General features: G+C 37.6%; 1 protein-coding gene across 1 annotated transcript; it reads left to right on the top strand.

The window, feature by feature from the left end:
• Positions 1-13,937: 13,937 nt before the first annotated feature.
• Positions 13,938-16,219, top strand: LOC149426600 (uncharacterized). The gene is made up of 4 exons (XM_089634408.1): positions 13,938-14,138; positions 15,439-15,573; positions 15,728-16,051; positions 16,160-16,219. Exons 1-4 carry the CDS (start codon positions 13,938-13,940, stop codon positions 16,217-16,219), a joined length of 720 nt encoding a protein of 239 aa, XP_089490534.1.
• The last annotated feature ends 2,914 nt before the right edge of the window (positions 16,220-19,133 follow it).

The following is a 19,133-nucleotide window of genomic DNA, read 5'->3' as shown; positions in this document are numbered from 1 at the left end:
GTTTTGGTTTTAACTGAAACCAATTTTACTTTACTTCTTTTCGGTATTATGCACTTTGAATTACTCAGGATTTATAATAGGCATGCAGCGATTATGTCCAGGATCAATTAATTCGGGTAGCATGCAAAAATTGTAAAAGCGATTCAGCTGTTCAACCATATTAGTCTGCCGAAATTCGTCATCCCGTAAAATTTTTTCGATTTTTATCCGAGTTCAGTCCATACAACAAACATACAAATAGCTTTTTTTGTTACATGTAATTGGCCCTGAACCTGGTAAAACCAATCGTGAGATGTATTTACCAGAATTTCTCCATTTTTGCTAACATCATTTTTTTGGATTTACTGCTTCTTATATGAGCATGCTGCGTGCTGCGAAAGGACATTTAATTTCAATCATGGTGTATTCAGAAGAAATTCCATCTGGTGTCGCACCCATATACGGATACTCTTCATGTATGAAAAGACCACACTTTTCTATGGTAATGCTTTCTAGTTCTGCAAGCTCCTTCAGGACATTGTATTCATGTTTGACTTTGACTTTGGACAATACCCTCAACACTACATCACTTGTTCCTGTATTCTCTCTGAAACCAAACTGATTGCTAGAGAGTATATTATATGTTTCTAAGAATGATACCAATCTCGACATAGCTAATCTCTCTATTACTTTTGAAAGAGTATTGAGTAAGAATATAGGTCTGTAATTATTAACATCTAGACGATCTCCATATTTAAAAAGGGGAATTACTTTAGCTTTCTTACAATGAGAAGGGAACATCCCACTCTCGAAGCTAATACAGTGTTTTCCAATAAGAGGTGTTATTTTGAATAGCCCGCTATTTCGGTAGATGTTACTTTTGAAGCTGTCATTTTTTGACATTTGACAAGTAGAAACAACGCCATTAATAAAATGGAACGATACACGCTTCAACAACGCATTGAACTTATTAAAATTCACTTGAGTGAATCAAATGCAAATCATTTTGAGTGATGAGGCCCATTTCCACCTCGGTGGCTTCGTCAACACGCAAAATCGTCGCATCTGAGGCTCGAAAAACCCAAGAGTTATTGTTAAAAAGCCTCTTTACACTCAACGTGTGACTGTTTGGTGCGGTTTATGGTCCGGCGGAGTCATTGGACCTTACTTTTTTGAAAATGAGGCTGGAGCAACAGAATGGACAACAGTGAATGGACTGCGCTACTGAAAAAAAATTAATGATGTTTTATGGCCGGAATCGGATGGTATTAATCTGGACAACGTTTACTTTCAACAAGACGGTGCTACGTGCCACACAAGCAACGAAACCATTGATATTTTACGATTAAATATCAAAATTACACCTCTTATTGGAAAACTCCTGTATTTACAAGGTGAGATATGAGACAAGCTAATTCGGATACATGCATTTTATACACCATAACACTTAAAGAATCAATACCGCACGAGAAAGACATTTTTAAATCATTTATCACATTTGTGACTTCAGAAATGCTAGTTGGTTTAAAATAAAAATTGTCCCCTGTAACGTGAAGTTCAGATTTAAAATCATTCACCAGACACATCTCAATAGTTTTATTAGCACTGCACAAATTACTAGCGAAGCTTGGACCAATGTCACTGAAGAAGTAATTTATATGATTAGTAATTATATTTGGACTCTCTTCTATTGAAGTAATAATACTATTAATTTTCAATTTTTTAAGGTAGTTTGTTTCTTTAGTTGTTTAGTGACTAGATCTGAATAGCCAGGAACTTTCCAACCCTCCTTTTCCCTATTTCTAAAAATGTGGACTACATACATTGGGAATATAAATGAAATTTCTTCTGAAGACACTTCAATGAAATAAAATGTTATTGATTTCTTCGAAACAATTCCTTTTTACATGTTTTGGTTTTAGCTGAAACCAATTTTACTTTGTTTCTTTTCGCTATTATGCACTTTTCTAAATACTCAGGATTTCTAATAGGCATGCAGCGATTGTGTCGAGGATCAATTAATTCGGGTAGCATGCAAAAATTGTAAAAGCGTTTCTTGACATTATCAAGCTCGAAATCATATTGGGTACGTAATTAGTGTCGCCAGTATCCCGTTTGCAAAAGTATGCCCGTTCCTTGCATAGTGAGTGGTCTCCAAATACATGTTTTGGACCATTCAATATATCCAAATAAAACTGTTTTATTTTTCCTAATTCAAAGTCTTCCGGTACGTTATTGCACAACGTACAGCCGTTCTCAGGCGTAAAATACGGCTTGACACAATCTTCCTCAATGCTAAGGGATACTTCTAACAGTGATTTAAGTTTTTTGCAATAATTTCGAAGTAAGTGATTTCGGCATTCGATCTTTTCGACTGAAACATTTTTATACGATGTGCTTCTTTTATTTTATTGTAAGTGCTGGAATATTTTATATACTTTTATATTTTAAAAACATCAAATTGTTTATTACTATATTTATTAGAAACCCGAAAAAAAGTTAACAATAAATTAATTTTTAATAATATGAAATTGTTTATTACCTAGAAACCCGAAAAAATGTTAACAATATATTAATTCTTAATAATATTAAATTGTTTATTACCTAGAAACCCAAAAAAATGTTAAAAATAAATTGATTCTTAATAATACTATTTGACACTACACAGCTTCGACGGAAACGCACAGATGAAACATAAAAAAAGGCGACACACTATTATAGTCCCTACGCGCAACGCATAGAGTGGAATATTGTTGAAACGTCTCATGGAAGTGTAATAATTACGCGGAATTTCGAACTTTGAAAAAATATTGACACGACGGACCGTAGAAAGCGTGCATTCACGGCCACCTCATAGAGCCGAATGAGTAGGAGAATTCTTCTATGTTCATTATATAGTATTTAACGAAAATAAATTGTTAGTAAAAACATATATCTCGACAGAAAAATGTATTTATGATAGCCTAGCGTGGCTACATTATCGATATTTTGACGATTAATAACTTAGATTGTCGTTTGAATCTGACAATTCATGATTCTTCATACAACGATTGAGATCGCTAGTAAGGAAGGCCCTTAAATAGTACAGTTTTAAATTTTTTATTTGTTTACAGCCAACTGCCACCATGAACCGCCAAAAAAAACGCTTGTGCAAAGTAGCTGAGCCAGACCATACCAACATCAATACAAGAGGATCAAGAGCCCCCATTCGACTACCACGTTCAATTAAAATTTTCGAGAAATTAAACGAGAGCACAAAATTTTAGTTGAAACAGTTCAAAAAATTTAGACCTGATTTTAGTCATGCAAGTACATTTATTGTTCAGAATGAGGGTCTTTTATGACTGTACCTGACGAAAACCAAGAGAATATTGACCCGAATATGGTCATCGAAGGAACACCCAGCACTGTCATGATAACTAAAGATGGTAGCCTTACTAATGTACATTTATGTAACCCATATTTGCAATCGAATCTGGAAAATTTTCATGTCAGTGATGAAATGGTTCCAAGCACTGCAACTGTAGCCACCGATTGTGTTCTGCTGACTGCTGAAGGCATAGGTCATGATTTTAACTTGTTAAAAATCTTCCACGACCTAACAAATACCACAAACCTTGCTGTTGAAAACACTGCCATCTTTATTTGCAATGAAGAAGACATTCACCAGGAGCAAACAGTTACTGACCAACTCTCGGCTAATATTGCAAAATTGCCTAACAAAGGCATGCCTTCAATTGGTCCTTGCGCTGTAGAAGATGTTGACTACACCTGGAGTCAACATCTGCAGTTTTTGTCCCCACCATTCTTGTCCGTGACTATAACTCGGTTAATACATCAATAATATCTTCGAAAGAGGCCTCTATTGTACTTCTATAGTTATTGTACCAAACAATTGTGATTCAGTAGTTGGTTCAAATTTACCCGGTGATGACACTTCTATTGAAAATGAACACAATGAACCAAAACGAAACCGAAGATCGAAAAAATATGAAACCAAAGGTAATTGGTCTGTCAGAATTAATATAAAAAAAAAACATTACTTGGGGAGGAAAAAAATTGACGAAAAGTGGAAGTATGACCTGCTAAAAGGCGAGAAGAAATTACAACCTAAATGCGATTGCAAATTATCAAAGAAGGGTTCGTCTAAATTACAATGTCTAAAACTGACGGAGCAAAATAGACAGGACATATTTGACTCATTTTGGAAATTAACATGGGCAGAGAAAAAAGTTATGATTAAAACTTTGGTAATTGTAAAGCCAATTCAAAGAAAACGCGGCTTGGCGGAAATTTTCCGAAGAAATACATCAACCGAACTTTTTTTGAAATGCAATAGTGACAGACTAAGAGTTTGCAAACAAATGTTTTTAAATACATTATGCATGGGAGAATGGATCATAAAAAAGTGGGCCAAGTGCGATCCTGCTCCATGCTTTGTTAGAGAATCCACTAATAATGGAAAAAGTGACCAAATAACAGCTTTGCATCGTTTTTTCGATTCTTTGCCAAAAGTAGAATCTCACTACTGTAGATCGCAATCATCTAGATTATACCTAGAACCTCTATGGGAATCTAAAAATAAGCTTTACAGATTCAATGCAAATAATTACTGTCAAGAAATAATGAACAACCTCTTTCTATTGCCACTTTTCTTAAGACATTTGATTCAAAAAATATTTCCTTTTTTCACCCAAAAAAAGATTTATGTGACACCTGTGAATCATTTAAAATAGGAAACATTTCGGAAATCGTATACAAAGAGCACATAACATTGAAAGAAGAAGCAAGATAAGAAAAGATCAATGATAAACAATCTAATAATGAAGTTTTTATCTTGGTTTTGCAATCAGTTCTCTTGAGCCCCAAATCCAACGTTTCTTCCATGTATTACAAGACTAAACTGATGGTTCATAATTTTACAATGTACGACCTAAAACGCAAAGGTGGGTACCGTTACATTTGGAATGAGTCAGAGGGCGGATTAACGGGAAGTGAATTTTCGTCCATTATAGTACAAATGCTGGGAGAATTTACTGAAAAGCATCCTCTTCAGCTTGGAGTCGAAATTATTTTGTACAGCGATGGCTGCACTTACCAGAATCGCAACGCCACACTCTCTAATTCACTCTTGAATTTTTCAATTGTAAAGAACGTAACAATTGTGCAAAAATATTTACAAAGAGGCCATACACAAATGGTGGCCGACAGTATGCATTCTGCCATCGAGAGAAAGATACGAAATAAAAAGATAAACGTACCTGCAGATTATGTGAATATTTGTAAAAATGCATGCCGAAAATCTCCTTATCAGGTGAAATATTTATGTCACGATTTTTTTAAAAACATAGAAAGATAATTGAAATTTTATAAGTCCATTCGGCCAGGAAAGAGAGCTGGCGATCCAGTTGTTACCGATCTAAAAGCTATAAAATATACCCAAGGAAAAATATTTTACAAATTAAGGCATACTCATAGCAACTGGAACCCAATACCGGAAAGAATTCCTAACACACAAGGAATCCAATTCAAAGATTTGCCAGCCCTTTATACGGAAAGGATTAAAATCAAGAAGGAAAAGTACCTGCATTTACAAGACTTGAAACAGACATTAGAAAAGGATTACCACTCCTTCTACGATAACCTTCTGCATCATTAAAATTGCACCTAAATAGACTGTCTCGTCGTATAATCTGGCGTATCCTTTATATTTGCTGTTTAATCAGTCTTTACGAACAGGATGTTTTCCTACTAAATGGAAATTCAGCTTTCTTACGCCTATTTTTAAAAAAGGCGATAAACACGAGGTGATTAATTACAGACCGGTGTGCCTTTTATCAACAATTCCTAAAGTTTTTGAAAAAATTCTTCTTAAAAAAGTTATTTTCCGATTAAACCACGTCATTTCTCCTAAGCAACATGGTTTCTCTACTGGAAAATCTACCCTTACTAACTTGTTAACCTATCAAAACTGTATATCTGATTCCATGTCTAGTAAATGTCAAGTTGACTCTATTTATACCGATTTTAGCAAGGCGTTCGATAAAGTCAATCATGAGTTATTGCTGAATAAACTCCATAAATTCGGTATAGATGGTTCACTATATAAGTGGTTTAATAGTTACTTGACCAACAGATTACTGGCTGTTAAAATTGATGGCACATTTTCATACAAATTCACTGCTACGAGTGGTGTTCCCCAGGGATCACACTTAGGTCCAATCCTGTTTTTATTATTTGTCAATGATGTATTGTATATTTTCAATGATGTTCAAGTGTTAATGTTTGCAGATGACCTGAAATTATTCAAAGCAATCAGAAACATTAACGATTGCCATATATTGTCAAATAACTTGTCAAGATTAATTATGTGGTGTCGTGATAACCGTTTGCAACTTAACATAAGCAAATGTCAAATTATGAGGTTTCATCGAATAAAGTATCCAATATTTTTTGATTATTCCATTAACAACATGTCGTTAGTATCTGTCTCGGAAATTAATGACTTAGGTATTTGGTTTGACACGAAACTTAACTTTATCAAGCATATTGAAATAATAACCAATAAAGCTTTGAAAATGTTGGGATTTATTTTAACCGGTCAGCAACGTAAGCAGATATACACGATAAAATAACGATAGCAGTCCTGTACAATAAGCGTGTTTACACGTCAACGCGTGTGTTTCCACAAAAATCGTCATAACTCCGTTATTCTTCTAGTGACATCCCTAAAACAAAAAGTAGAATATTCGTATTGAATGAAGCTTCACATCTCTATTCAAAGTTATCCATAGAAACCCGTAAAAAGACCTACTCAGTGGAAGCAAATTTTACCCGCCAAATCGTAAAACGACGCCAAGAAAGCCGTTTGACGTGCCGACCCGCCTCGCAAGTTTAATTATTTTTTTAAAAATATATTTTGTATGAAATGGTCAAAAAGTGAAGTGACAGAATTGTTTATTGTACATTTGTACGATGAAATAAGTGTTTTTTTTTTACATTATCCGTGATTTTAGTATCGTTTTTACATAAAACATTACAGGTGAGTCATTTTTACAATTTTTTCATGTTTCCATTCTAAATTTAAATATTTACAAATGTTAATATTTATTTATGATACAACAATTTGAAAGCCTATTTTGTAACCTTTCTAAAACAGTTTTTACTATTCGGCTCCGTTCAGTAATGTTTCATTTATAGAGCTTTGATTGTGAGGCGGTAATAACACAACGTTTTCGTGAAATTGACATTTCGGTAAAGACATCTTAGCTTCAAGTTCGCGAAAAGTCGGAGGGGTTAAGGGTATCTAGTGATTTCAATAATGTAAATACTGTAAAAACATTATATATGTCACTAGTAAGGAGTCATGTAGAATACAATTCCACGGTTTGGTCCCCAAATTATGAGATTCATTCACATGCGATTGAAAGAATCCAAAATAAATTTTTAAGATATGTAAATTTCAAAATGGGCATTCCTAGAGAAAACCTAAATTACGATAACTTTCTTTGTTCATTAAATTTAATAAAATTATCTGATTGCAGAATTATTTCCGATTTAACCTGTTTGTATAAAATCATTAATTCAATGTTTGATACCCCTGATTTATTATATGTAATCTCTTTTCATACTCCAAGCAGGTCGGTTTCAAGACAGTACCTACCATATTATTTTAGCAATTCTATGTCAACGTCCCAATATCATACTCCTATGCGACGGATTCAACAGCTAGGAAACAAATACTCAGATGTTGTTGATATATTTAGTACATCAATTTCAATATATAAGCACACCCTATTGAAGTTTTTTTTTTCATCGAGTAGTGGAATATTTTAATAAAGGTATTTAATTTGATTTGACTAACATATAATAATTTTGTCAACTGCAATAGAAAAAAATATTTTGGATTTTTTATATGTTGTGCCTGCATTCTGTGTAGATCAAGTTGAGTGATATTTTGACTTTATATTTATTTTTCTGCAATTGTTTTAATAGTCGTTTCCTGCACTATTATCATGTATAATTTCGTAAATATTTTTTATATACATATATGTATGTAAAAGCCTTAATAGGCGTGAAATAAATAAATAATAATTATTATTATTCTCATTTATGTTTGCTAATAAATGACTTTATTATTTTTCATTATTTCTTGTAGGATACCTACTTTATTTTATACGTACGTTATTTTATTTACCATTCAAGGTCTTATTATTTAATTTCAAAATTATTCATAGAATTAGTATTGTGCTGTTATGCTTTGTGTACTAAGTACTTTTATATTTATCCTGTTATTTTTACATACTGAGAGTAAAAATAAAAGTCCATTAGGATGTTACTAAGTAATTCATACAATAAATATCGCAGTTCTGTATTGTTGTGTTTTATTCCTATCTCCCAAATCTTCCGCTAGTTGTTCATAAAACTGTTCGCAGAAAAGTATCTATCTTTTGTAAAATACGTATCTCCATTCTCGGTTTTATGTAAACTTCCTAACTTCGATTTGAAATAGAAAGCCTTAACTTACAAAATTTTGATGATTGGAAATAAATTTCGAAATATATTATATGTTCGAAACATAAATAAAAAATGACCCGTCATTCATTTTTTTTTCACTACCTAGTTTTTTGTGCCTCCTGTAAAATTTGACATTTGGTGGTTACGCATTCTACGAATTAATGCGACGATATGAATCTCTACAAATAATATAATATTATGATGTCAATATTGCTAAACAAATACGAACATTTTATTAGCTAGATTTTTTTGGCATTCTCGGCCAGTACTTCATTTTTCATAAAATAAACACTAAATATTGATAAAACGAAGGCTTTGATATACTATCTCAAATGGTTTTTCTACACAATAACATGTAAATCACTCCAAATAATGTAATATATATGACATAAATATCTTGATTCAAACACAATAAATTTTCAGAGCGAAAACACTTCCAGTTTTTGACATGAATTTTACGTGTTTGTCTTTTGCAAAAATGAATTATATTTATCAAAACACATTACTTGTACAATGAACTATGCATAAAAACATGTTTACTTACGTTTGTTTGGGAAATTCGTAGTATAATACAGTCTTTACTGTAGCAGTCCGTCCACCAGCGAGCGTTGAAAAAAAGATGCATAAATATACCCAATATACCACTCTCAAAAGATGCACAAAATGAAAATATGACAACGGACAACGGCTTTTCATAAGGGATGTGGACACGGTCAAGCGGCTTGATCGCAAGCACGTAGTTTTTTTGTCTATTGTTGTCTATTGTTGTCTATTATTGTCTATGCTTAGCGGCTTGACAGCCCGCATCAAGCCTCTCCGTCAAGCATGGCCACGCCTTCCTGTGATTTCGTGGTGGTCTATGTATATGTACTTCTATGCCTTCCTGTCATTTCGTGACTCGCGGCAAAATGGAATCTGTCAAAGACAAAGCGTTCTTGGCTCTTACGTTAGCTTTATGTTTGAATAAAATAATAAAAAGAAACGAATTTGGTGTCAAGAATGGTACAAGTTAAGGTACCGCTTTACCCATGAGCATTTGCAAAGTGTATTACAGGCTACAGCTATTTTTTGTATGAATATCTTGTGCGGTATTCATACAAAAAATATGTTTTCTCCATTGAAAATTCAGAAAATTATTTATTCTACAGTTTGATTATTAATGACCTTGAAAACCGCTGTCATAATTATTAAAAAATACTAAAATACTTCCGAAATTTTTAAATTAGATGGATTTCTACAAATTGAACACAAAAACAATAACTAAGTACCTATTTTATAACAATTTTATTCAATTTATATCATTGTTTAAGATACGTGATATTTATTTGTCTATTGTCGTTTGTCTATTCCCACAAAAATATAAATTCGCATCAAGCCTCGCCGCAAGCACGTAGAATTGCGCAATGCTTGCAAGCCAGCTTCGGTACACGGTCAAAATGCTTGACACAAAGTGCCATAGACAATAAACTACGTGCTTGCGATCAAGCCGCTTGACCGTGTCCAAGTCCCAATAGAGAAGTCATTTGAAAGCTATCAGAGAGGCTACACCATGGCTACACTAATAAAATAAAAGGTATCTTCTAGACTGGTATTAGCGCAAGCGATTTTGACCTTGTTTTTCATACAGTTTCTTCATAGATAAGGGTTAAAATAGCACTTAAAAAAAAAACAAGCAAAAATATTTCTTGTGCGCCGGCGCACGAGTCACAGCTGAGAGATGACGGCATTTCACTCAGCTTTGGCCTTGAAACTCATTTAAAACCGCCACGCCCACCTCATTATTCTTAGGCTGCCTTTACACTTGTAAGTTTTTTCCTGTAAGTTGCTCACGTAAGCGACTTACGACAAATTTACCAATGTAAACGACACCATAAGTCACTTACCGTAATTTATACCAAGTTACGGAAGTTTTTTTTATGTAAGTTTTTGACAGGTCTAATCGCTCACGCGGGAATTTACGGCTCTCTCACAGCTTATCAAAACAGATCGATAAGTTGAGACGCTTACAGCAAGTTTTGACGTCACTGTCTGGATGGTAAAACAGAAATCTGCAACACTGACAGGTCTTTCTGCCGTTGCTCCTCGGGACTTGTTTAAACAATGTTTATTTGTCGCCATGAACAGCTTTATGAAATAATACACTGCAATAATCTATGGAGACTAACATAACATTATTTATCATTAACACAATGTCATGTATAAAAAATGCCTGTGTAAATGTGTGATAATGATTCTAGTATTCGACTTCACGAACTGATGGATCAGCTACCAAACTTCACAACAAATTAATATCTCCAATGATGAATGAATGCATACAAAAATGCAATACAAGAATACATAGAAAACATTACCTGACGACAAAGATCGAAGAGTCACCATTATTTTTTCTAACTAACTAACTAACCATCACGCCGTTTTCCCGCAGGGGTAGGCTGAGAGGACGGACCGCCAAACAACTCGGTCTTGGCACACGCTTCTTGCCTCATTCACATTCATACATCGTCTAATACATACTCTTCTATTATTCTGACTCTTGACATGGCCAGACTCAAGTATATGATTCACTTGCTCGTGCCATGTCTTCCTCGGGCGTCTCCGACTTCTGCTACCATTCACATTTGCATCGTATATTCTCCTTACACTCCTTTCTTTGCTCATTCGCTCTACATTCCCAAACCATCTAAGCGTCCCTTTCTTGATCTTTTTTTTTTTTTATGTGACACCTAACAAGAGCGTCCCTGCCTGTGCAGTGCACAGACAGGGGAACTATGTCACCACCCGGTTGGGCGGCGTTGTGAGGCGAAATAAGGTAGGGGCTGTAGGAAGGGATTTGTTAATGCGGGCCTTGAAGAGGCTTGGATTATAGGAGGGAGGAAAAACAGATGCCGGTAGCTCGTTCCACATACGAGCCGACGTACACAAAAACGAGTCGTAAAAACGGCCGTTCTCATGAAGCCAACGTCCACCGTGAACGGGTGTTCAGCTCGTGTCCGTCGAGTTTCGCGCGCGTGCACCGGTGCATCAGGAATCAATGCTGCTAGCTCCTTGGAGCAGGCTCCATTGAAATACCTGTAGAACAGACACAGCATGCCTACATTACGTATATGCATTAGAGAAGGCAATCGGTCTGTTAACAACGGATTGTCAATCAGACGGATCGCTCTCCTTTGCACAGATTCAAGCAGGTTTATCAAGTATTTTGGGGCACCAGCCCAAAGGTGGCTCCCAAATTCAATAGTTGGGTGGACTTGAGACTTGTACAGGGTCAGCAGCTGGTCACTGTTGAAGAATCTCCTAGCCCTGTATAAGACGCCCAACTTCTTGGAGGCCTGATTTACTCGGGCTTCTATGGATCCCCGATACTTGAGCCGGTCTGATATAGTAACTCCAAGCATTTCAATGGAGTCTTTATTGGGGAGAGTGCTCCCATCAAATTGCACCAGACATTCATTGATCTCCCTCTTTGCCGAAATCAGACACGCTTGGGTTTTTGAGACGTTGAAACTGACCAAGTTGGCCTTACCCCAGGCACGAACCATCTCGAGGTGGTGGTCAATTTTTTGTTTCAAAACTTCCCGAGCTGTTCGGACATCATGGGTGGAAGGGGGCCTGTCAAAATGATAACCCTCGTGAATGGTGCTGTCATCAGCGTAGCAGTGAATTGGTGCACATTCAACGAGATCGTTGATGTGCAATAAAAACAGCGTCGGAGACAGCACAGATCCTTGTGGCACCCCCGCATTGATTTGGTGCGGTGAGGAAGAAGAGCCGTCAATCACTGTTTGAATTGTTCTTCCCCTCAGAAAGTCCGCAATCCAACTATGCAGGGTTGGGTGGATCCCATACGATGGTAACTTCCAGATAAGCGCCCGGTGCCAGACTCTGTCAAAGGCTTTGGAGATATCCAACCCAACGGTTTGAGTTTCACCAAAACGCTCCATGTACCGCCCCCAAATATGCGTCACATATCCGAGTAGATCGCCACACGATCGGTTTCGACGAAATCCATATTGCCGATCGCTTAGGATATTGTTATTCTCGAGATATGTGAGCAATTTGTGACTCAATGTGACCGGTCAGTGGTTGAGTGGGCATAGCGCTTGGGTCTCACCCGAGCGTCGCGTGTTCGATTCCTCGGCTGGCTAAGTCCTCCATCACAACACAAGCAACATTTTCGGCTTTCTGTGGTGGTAGTAGGAGATTTTCAAACATTGTTGGGTTATTCGTAACCTGGGAATGTTTGTCTTTCTTTAAAAAAAAAAAAAAAATTGTCGCTAACCACCCTTTCTAATACCTTCGAGAGTATGGAAGTGATGGCTATGGGGCGGTAGTTAGAAGGGTCGGAGCGGTCCCCCTTTTTTGGGATTGGGTGGACGATTGCCTTTTTCCAAAGATCTGGCACCTTTCCACCTTTGAGAGAGAGCCTAAATAATTTCGCGAGCACTGGGGTTATTTCTGCAGAACACCTCTTGAGGACCAAGGCAGGTATTCCGTCCGGCCCACTGGCTTTGTCGACTTTCAGCTCGTTCGAGACTCGGAGAACCTCTCTGTTCCGGATCTTCGGTTCCTCCATTTGAAAACCGCAGTGCGGAATGGAAGGGGGAGTCTCTCCGTTATCTTGAAGAGTTGAGTTTTCCGCGAAAATTTTGCCTAATAATTCAGCCTTCTCGCGGGCCGAGTTAGCCAGCCGACCATCAGGCTTGGTCAGAGGTGGGAAAGTGGTTCTGCAGAAATTTCTTCCGATCGAGCTAACGAGTGACCAGAAAGCACGGCTACCAGTGGGTAGTCAGCCAGCTTTTTCGCAATTCTCTGGTCGTGGTCGCTCTTAGCTCTATTTAGAACTCTCTTACAATCCTTTGCCCGTTTTCGGTATTCCGAAAGGTTATTCATGGAGCTAATCTTCCGGAGTGCATTAAAAGCCGTATTTTTGAGTCTGACAGCTTCAGCACAGCGATGGTCGAACCACGGTTTTGTGCCCGCTCAAGAGGATTTGACGGAGAAGGGAATGTAGCAATCCATTGCTGATGTGATTACTTCTCCTACTTCGCGTGCACAAATTGATGGGTCCTCGGAGCTAAAGCATACAGTACTCCAAGGAAAGGCGCCGAAGAAAGACCGCATGCCGCCCCATTTTGCTGCCCTGTAGTGCCATACCTTCCTCTTTAGGCCTTGCGCGCACCACGATTTTCTGTAGCACGATAATTTTGTCGCAGAAATGCAACGTATGAGTTAGTAAGTATGTGCGCGCATATACGACAAATAAATAGTTGCGATTTTAAAATTGTGATTTGTCACATTTTTCCGCGACAGCGCGCGACGCGATTGTCGCAAAATAAAATTATAGCATTTGAAGTTATATGGACACGCGCGCACTGCGATTTAAAATCGCCACCTGGCTCAGCGCCGCCGCTCAGTCGCCATTCCACTTTGCAAGGATAAACATGTCTGATCCTGTCTCTCCTGTGGCGGCGGCGTCGTCGGAAGACGAGACGCTAGATGTGGATCATTTTATTACTGAAGTACAAACAGGAGCAGCTTTGTGGGATAAACACTCTAAATCGTACAGCGATCGCATTTTGAAGACGCGTTTATGGGAGGAGGTTTGTCAAAATGTTGTACCGAACTGGGACGAACTCACCAACGTAAAAAAAAGAAACAAAGGTAAAATATATACATATTTATTATAACAGTACAAGCTAGTACCTACCTATATCTATATATTTATGTATAATAAATAATAATTAAATTTTATCGTATTGCCAAGAAATAGATCCAGCAGAAGAAGTAAAGTAGTTTCCAAAATAATTTCGTTTTTCAATACAATTGACTGTAGGTCGCGCAGACGTAGGATTCATGTTTTCTAAGACACTTGAATATAATTGTTCTTTAAATATAATTCCGTCATATTTCCGTACGAAGTTGTGTAGAATACAACATGTTTTTACTATTTTGTCACAAAACTCAATTTTTACATCTAAAGATCGATGTAAGACACGCCATTTGTTTGTTAAAATTCCAAATGTGCATTCAACCATTCTTCTTGCTCTTGTCAGTCTGTAATTAAATACTCTCTGTTTAATTGATAAATTTCGTCTGGGATATGGCCGCATGACATGGTTTGAGAGCGCAAATGCTTCGTCTCCAACGAATACAAATGGCATTTCTTGCCCATTTGTATCATTCGGTAAACATCTTGCCTGAGGTATATTTAAACTATTATTTTCCAGTTTTTTTGCAAAATTAGTTTGCTTAAATATTGTAGAATCGCTATAACTGCCATTTGCGCCGACATCTATCATAATAAATTTATAATCCGAATCAACCACAGCCATCAAAACAATAGAATTATACTGTTTATAATTATAAAATTCTGAGCCAGCTCCGTTTGGTTTCTCTAATCTAATATGCTTTCCATCCACTGCTCCTAAGCAATTCGGGAAGTTTGTTCTCTTATAAAAACCCTCAGAAATATTTAACCAATCGTTTTCATTCGGTTCGGACATATAAACTGGATGCAAACATGACCACAGTTTTTCGCAAGTATCTTCAACTATTTCGCGGATCGTGGTAGATCCTAGTAGATATTCGTAGTACAGCGAGTAGAAACTATTCCCTGATGCGAGGTATCTGAAAAAAAAGTATAAATTAGAAAAATAAGTTCAGTCCATTTCTTTAGGTAGTTATCTTTTTGTAAACAATTTTGACATGTTTTTTATTGTAAATGTGTATTTTATCATAAAATAGTACAAAAAATACTTGTTTTGTTTTTAAATTAAAATACAATAGATAATACTCAATTTTTAATTTTAACAACTATGTGTAATAAGAAAAAATGACAATATTGTTTACAAAAAGAGTAACTAAGTACCTACAGAAATAAACTATAACAACTTCTTATTCGACATGAATAAATAATTAAATAATTTATTTACAGGTGAATATATACAAAAAAAATGGAAAAATTTAAAAGATTGTTTTGCAAGAGAATTAACAGCGCAGAAAAAAAATGTGTCTGGTCAATCGGGGAAGAAGAAACGCAAGTACTATTACTTTGATCAACTTTCTTTCTTGATACCTGTTAATACTTCTAGAGATACTAGTAGCAACTTCAAATCTACGGAAGAAAGCACGAAATCGGATGAGGAAAGTAGCCCACAGGAGCAGGGCTCTAGACGAATTAAAAATCTACGTAAAACAGGGGCCAAGTCACAAAAAGGAAACACAGGAATAGATGAAGAACTTTTGGATATATTACGTAAAAAAGAAAAAAAACTTCGACGAGGACATCAGCTTCGCTGAAATGCTAATACCAATGCTAAGAAAGTTAAATGACGATCAGAAATTGTATGCAAAAATGGAAGTATTAAACGCCATGGATAGGGCGAAAAGATATGTGCCTATTTCTCAGTTTTCGTACCCTAGGTCAACGACTACTCCACAGCCTATATACCCTGGTTACAATAAGGATTCACTATACCCAAACACTAGTGCCACGTACATTACATCTGAGCCGGGAACTTCAACTGCAACTAATTTTGTTAATCCGAGAAATTTAGTGACACATAAAAATAAAACTATTACTAAAATACCCCAGGTTCAAGAGAATTGCACTGATTTTAGTAACTGTAATGACTACTTACAACGTTTTGCGGATGATTTACAGTCTCCTAATTCCGTGGTTTCACAAGACTCCAATGATTATTATGATGTAACTATGGCGTAACTTTAAAATTTTATAACTAATAAATAAAACTAAGTGTAAAAATCTTGTTTTACTTACCTAAGGGTGACTGACAACCTTTCTTCAGCTGAGATTGCATTCCGCCATCCAGTATTATTGTATGCAATTTGAGGTCCAACAATTCTTAATAGTTTGTCAAATGTCTGAATCGTCATTCTATAATAGCCAAAGAATTTTTTTGGATACTGTCGAAGATCATTGTATTTCAGATAAAAGAAACCTTTAACATATTTTTCTGCTGTAAAAGGATGAGTCCAGTATTTATGTTTTCTTTTATTCCTCCTCTTCCGAAGAAGCAAAACAATACAAGCAATTTGTTCGAAATCCATGTTGAGAATGAACAATTATCGCAATTTTAAATCGCGATGCGCGCAGTATTATTTTTGCGATTTATTGTAGCACGATTTTAAAATCGTGTCGCAAAAAATATAATCGTGGTGCGCGCTAGGCCTTACATGTTTGTCAGGTTGATGGTTCATGGAGGATGGGACAGAGGTGGTAATCAGGCAGTGGTCAGAGGATCCTAAGGGCGCTGTCACCTCCACTCTGTACCCGAGTGGCTCACTAGTGAGAAACAGATCGAGTAGGTTGGCTCGATGTGATGGGATGTCTGGTATTCTGGTCGGAGATTCTATGAGTTGGCTTAGTCCATGGATAAGAGCAAAGGATTCCGCTGATCTACCGGCAGAGTTCGTTGGGCCCGAGAACTTCAGCCATTGTTCATTATGAACATTGAAGTCCCCCAGGATTACAAACTCGGCCGATGGGTAACGGGGCAAGAGAATATCTACAGTGTCACTCAAGTATTTAAACAACTCAACAGTGTCTGATTCGGCAAGGTTTGGTGAGCGATATAGGCACGCATAAATTCTCATCATACCGGTGAGATCCACACGTACCCATAACACTTCGTGTTTTGCGCTCTCGATATTTGCGAGACGAGCGCAGCTGATGTCAGCACGGCTGTAAAGGCAGACACCTCCTTTTGGCCTGAAAAGGCTTTCCAGATGATATCCTGGGCAGTTCACATAGGAGGTATCTGGGGGCTCGGCAATCTGAGTTTCCGTAAGGAAGAGGAGATGGGGATTTTGTGATTGAAGGTGGTGGTGGATGGGAGTTAGGTTGGTGTGCAGACCGCGAATGTTAGCGAAATTCACCTTCATCCTCGGTCCACACTGAGGACTCCTACTGTTCGCTGTCGCTGACTTTATATTAATTGGTTGTGAATTCATAGTTTTTAAGTTTGTTTTATTTGTTTGTGGGATTTAGGATGGGTTGGGAAGGATTAGGTTAAAAGGGTTGGGTAGGGAGCTGGAGAGTGGAGCAACTGGATACACCAAATGTAAGGTATGTTCTTCTGACTGCGGTTCCAGGCAATGGGCAGGAGAGTCCGGCTGTGCAGGTCGCCCAGTGCGCCCCAAACGCTGGATGCTGGGTCCTCACCGGTCACGAACCGGCACAACATCAGCGGCAGGGTTTTTTCGCTGGCTGATGGGGCAGCCCACCCTTGGTCGTGAGCCCAAGGGTCGGGCCCCTGTACTATCCAGCGGCCTGGACAGCGATAACCGGTTTACTGGATCTCCCTCAACCGGCCTCTCCCAGCCCGGCCCGCCCCGCAGTAAGTAGGCCGACCAATTCATCAGTGTGATCCAGAACGCACAACCCTCCATGAGCCCGGGCACCCCTGCTAAGTCACCAAACGTAGCGAACCACTTCAGGTGACCTGTGGCAGAGGTGTTGGTAACCCAGAGTATGGTTCCCGGGGCAGCGGTACCCATTGACCACCTCCCAAATTAAAAAAAATCTTACTCATTACGCTTACATCAGCCTTGTACTCTTTGCGGATCTCCGCATTTCTCACACGATCGTACATGGTGTTCACACATACGCCTCAGGAATCTCATTAATTTTTCAGTTGGTGAAATAGCATTCCGAAAACGAGTATCACTCTTTTTAATTAGCGGTCCAACCATTTCCAATATGTATTAGAAGTCAGTTGCTCTAATTTGGATAAAATTAAAGAATTTTCGTTGATCCTCAATTCTTAATTCTGCCGTTAAACGAACGAAAGCCCCATCAGTACTTTTTCTTTGAAGCCAACTCCTAATCCAACACACTCTGCGGGCCCTTACGTTTTTGTTTGACAAAATTGTGCAAATTATCGCAGCGGCAATCCGTTATGTGCGGAAATGGGTACCTACTATATGGGGATCCATGATCTAACCGTAAATAAACAAATCCCTTATCAAATATTACTAACTGACAGCTGTCAAAGTCGGCGGCAACGCGTTGTTGTCAGGAAGCCATAATGGGTCCCCGAAACGATCAAGTACACTTGACAAGTCTACGTGCTTGACGATTTCACTTGACGAGGGACTTGAGGCGACTTGAAGGTGCCGTCAAGTCCACATGCCGCAGTCGTTTACCGCCCTGTGCCCAGGAAAGTGGTTGTCGCAAAAATTAATAATGGTTTCCAACGCAGACAAGGCATTCCTTGCTATAACTCTAGCGTGCTCTAGCGGTATCTATCACAGAAAAAAAGAAAAGAAAGAGGCGATGGTGTAAGGCTAGCTTTAGACTTGTAAGTTTTTTCGTAAATTTACGACTTCTAGCCAATGGGCATATTGGATTTTCAAAATGCAATATGCCCATTGGCAAGAAGTCGTAAATTTACGAAAAAACTTACAAGTCTAAAGCTAGCCTAAGAAGGCATGGTATAAAATGAGATATCGATTCACGCATGAAAATTTGCAAAGAACTCTTCAAGCAACTGAGCCGGACGATTATAAAAATTTTCTACGAATGGACAACGATTCTTTTGAAACATTGTTGGAGTTGATTCGACCCAATATTGAAAAGCAAGATACCAATATGCGACAAGCTATTCCTGCCAGCC

This window comes from Hesperophylax consimilis, chromosome 1, assembly GCF_061612785.1.
Source record: "Hesperophylax consimilis isolate HC1 chromosome 1, BYU_Hcon_1.0, whole genome shotgun sequence".
In the NCBI taxonomy this organism is placed as follows: Eukaryota; Metazoa; Arthropoda; class Insecta; order Trichoptera; family Limnephilidae; genus Hesperophylax; species Hesperophylax consimilis.
This window is presented reverse-complemented; position numbering and strand designations above follow the sequence as displayed.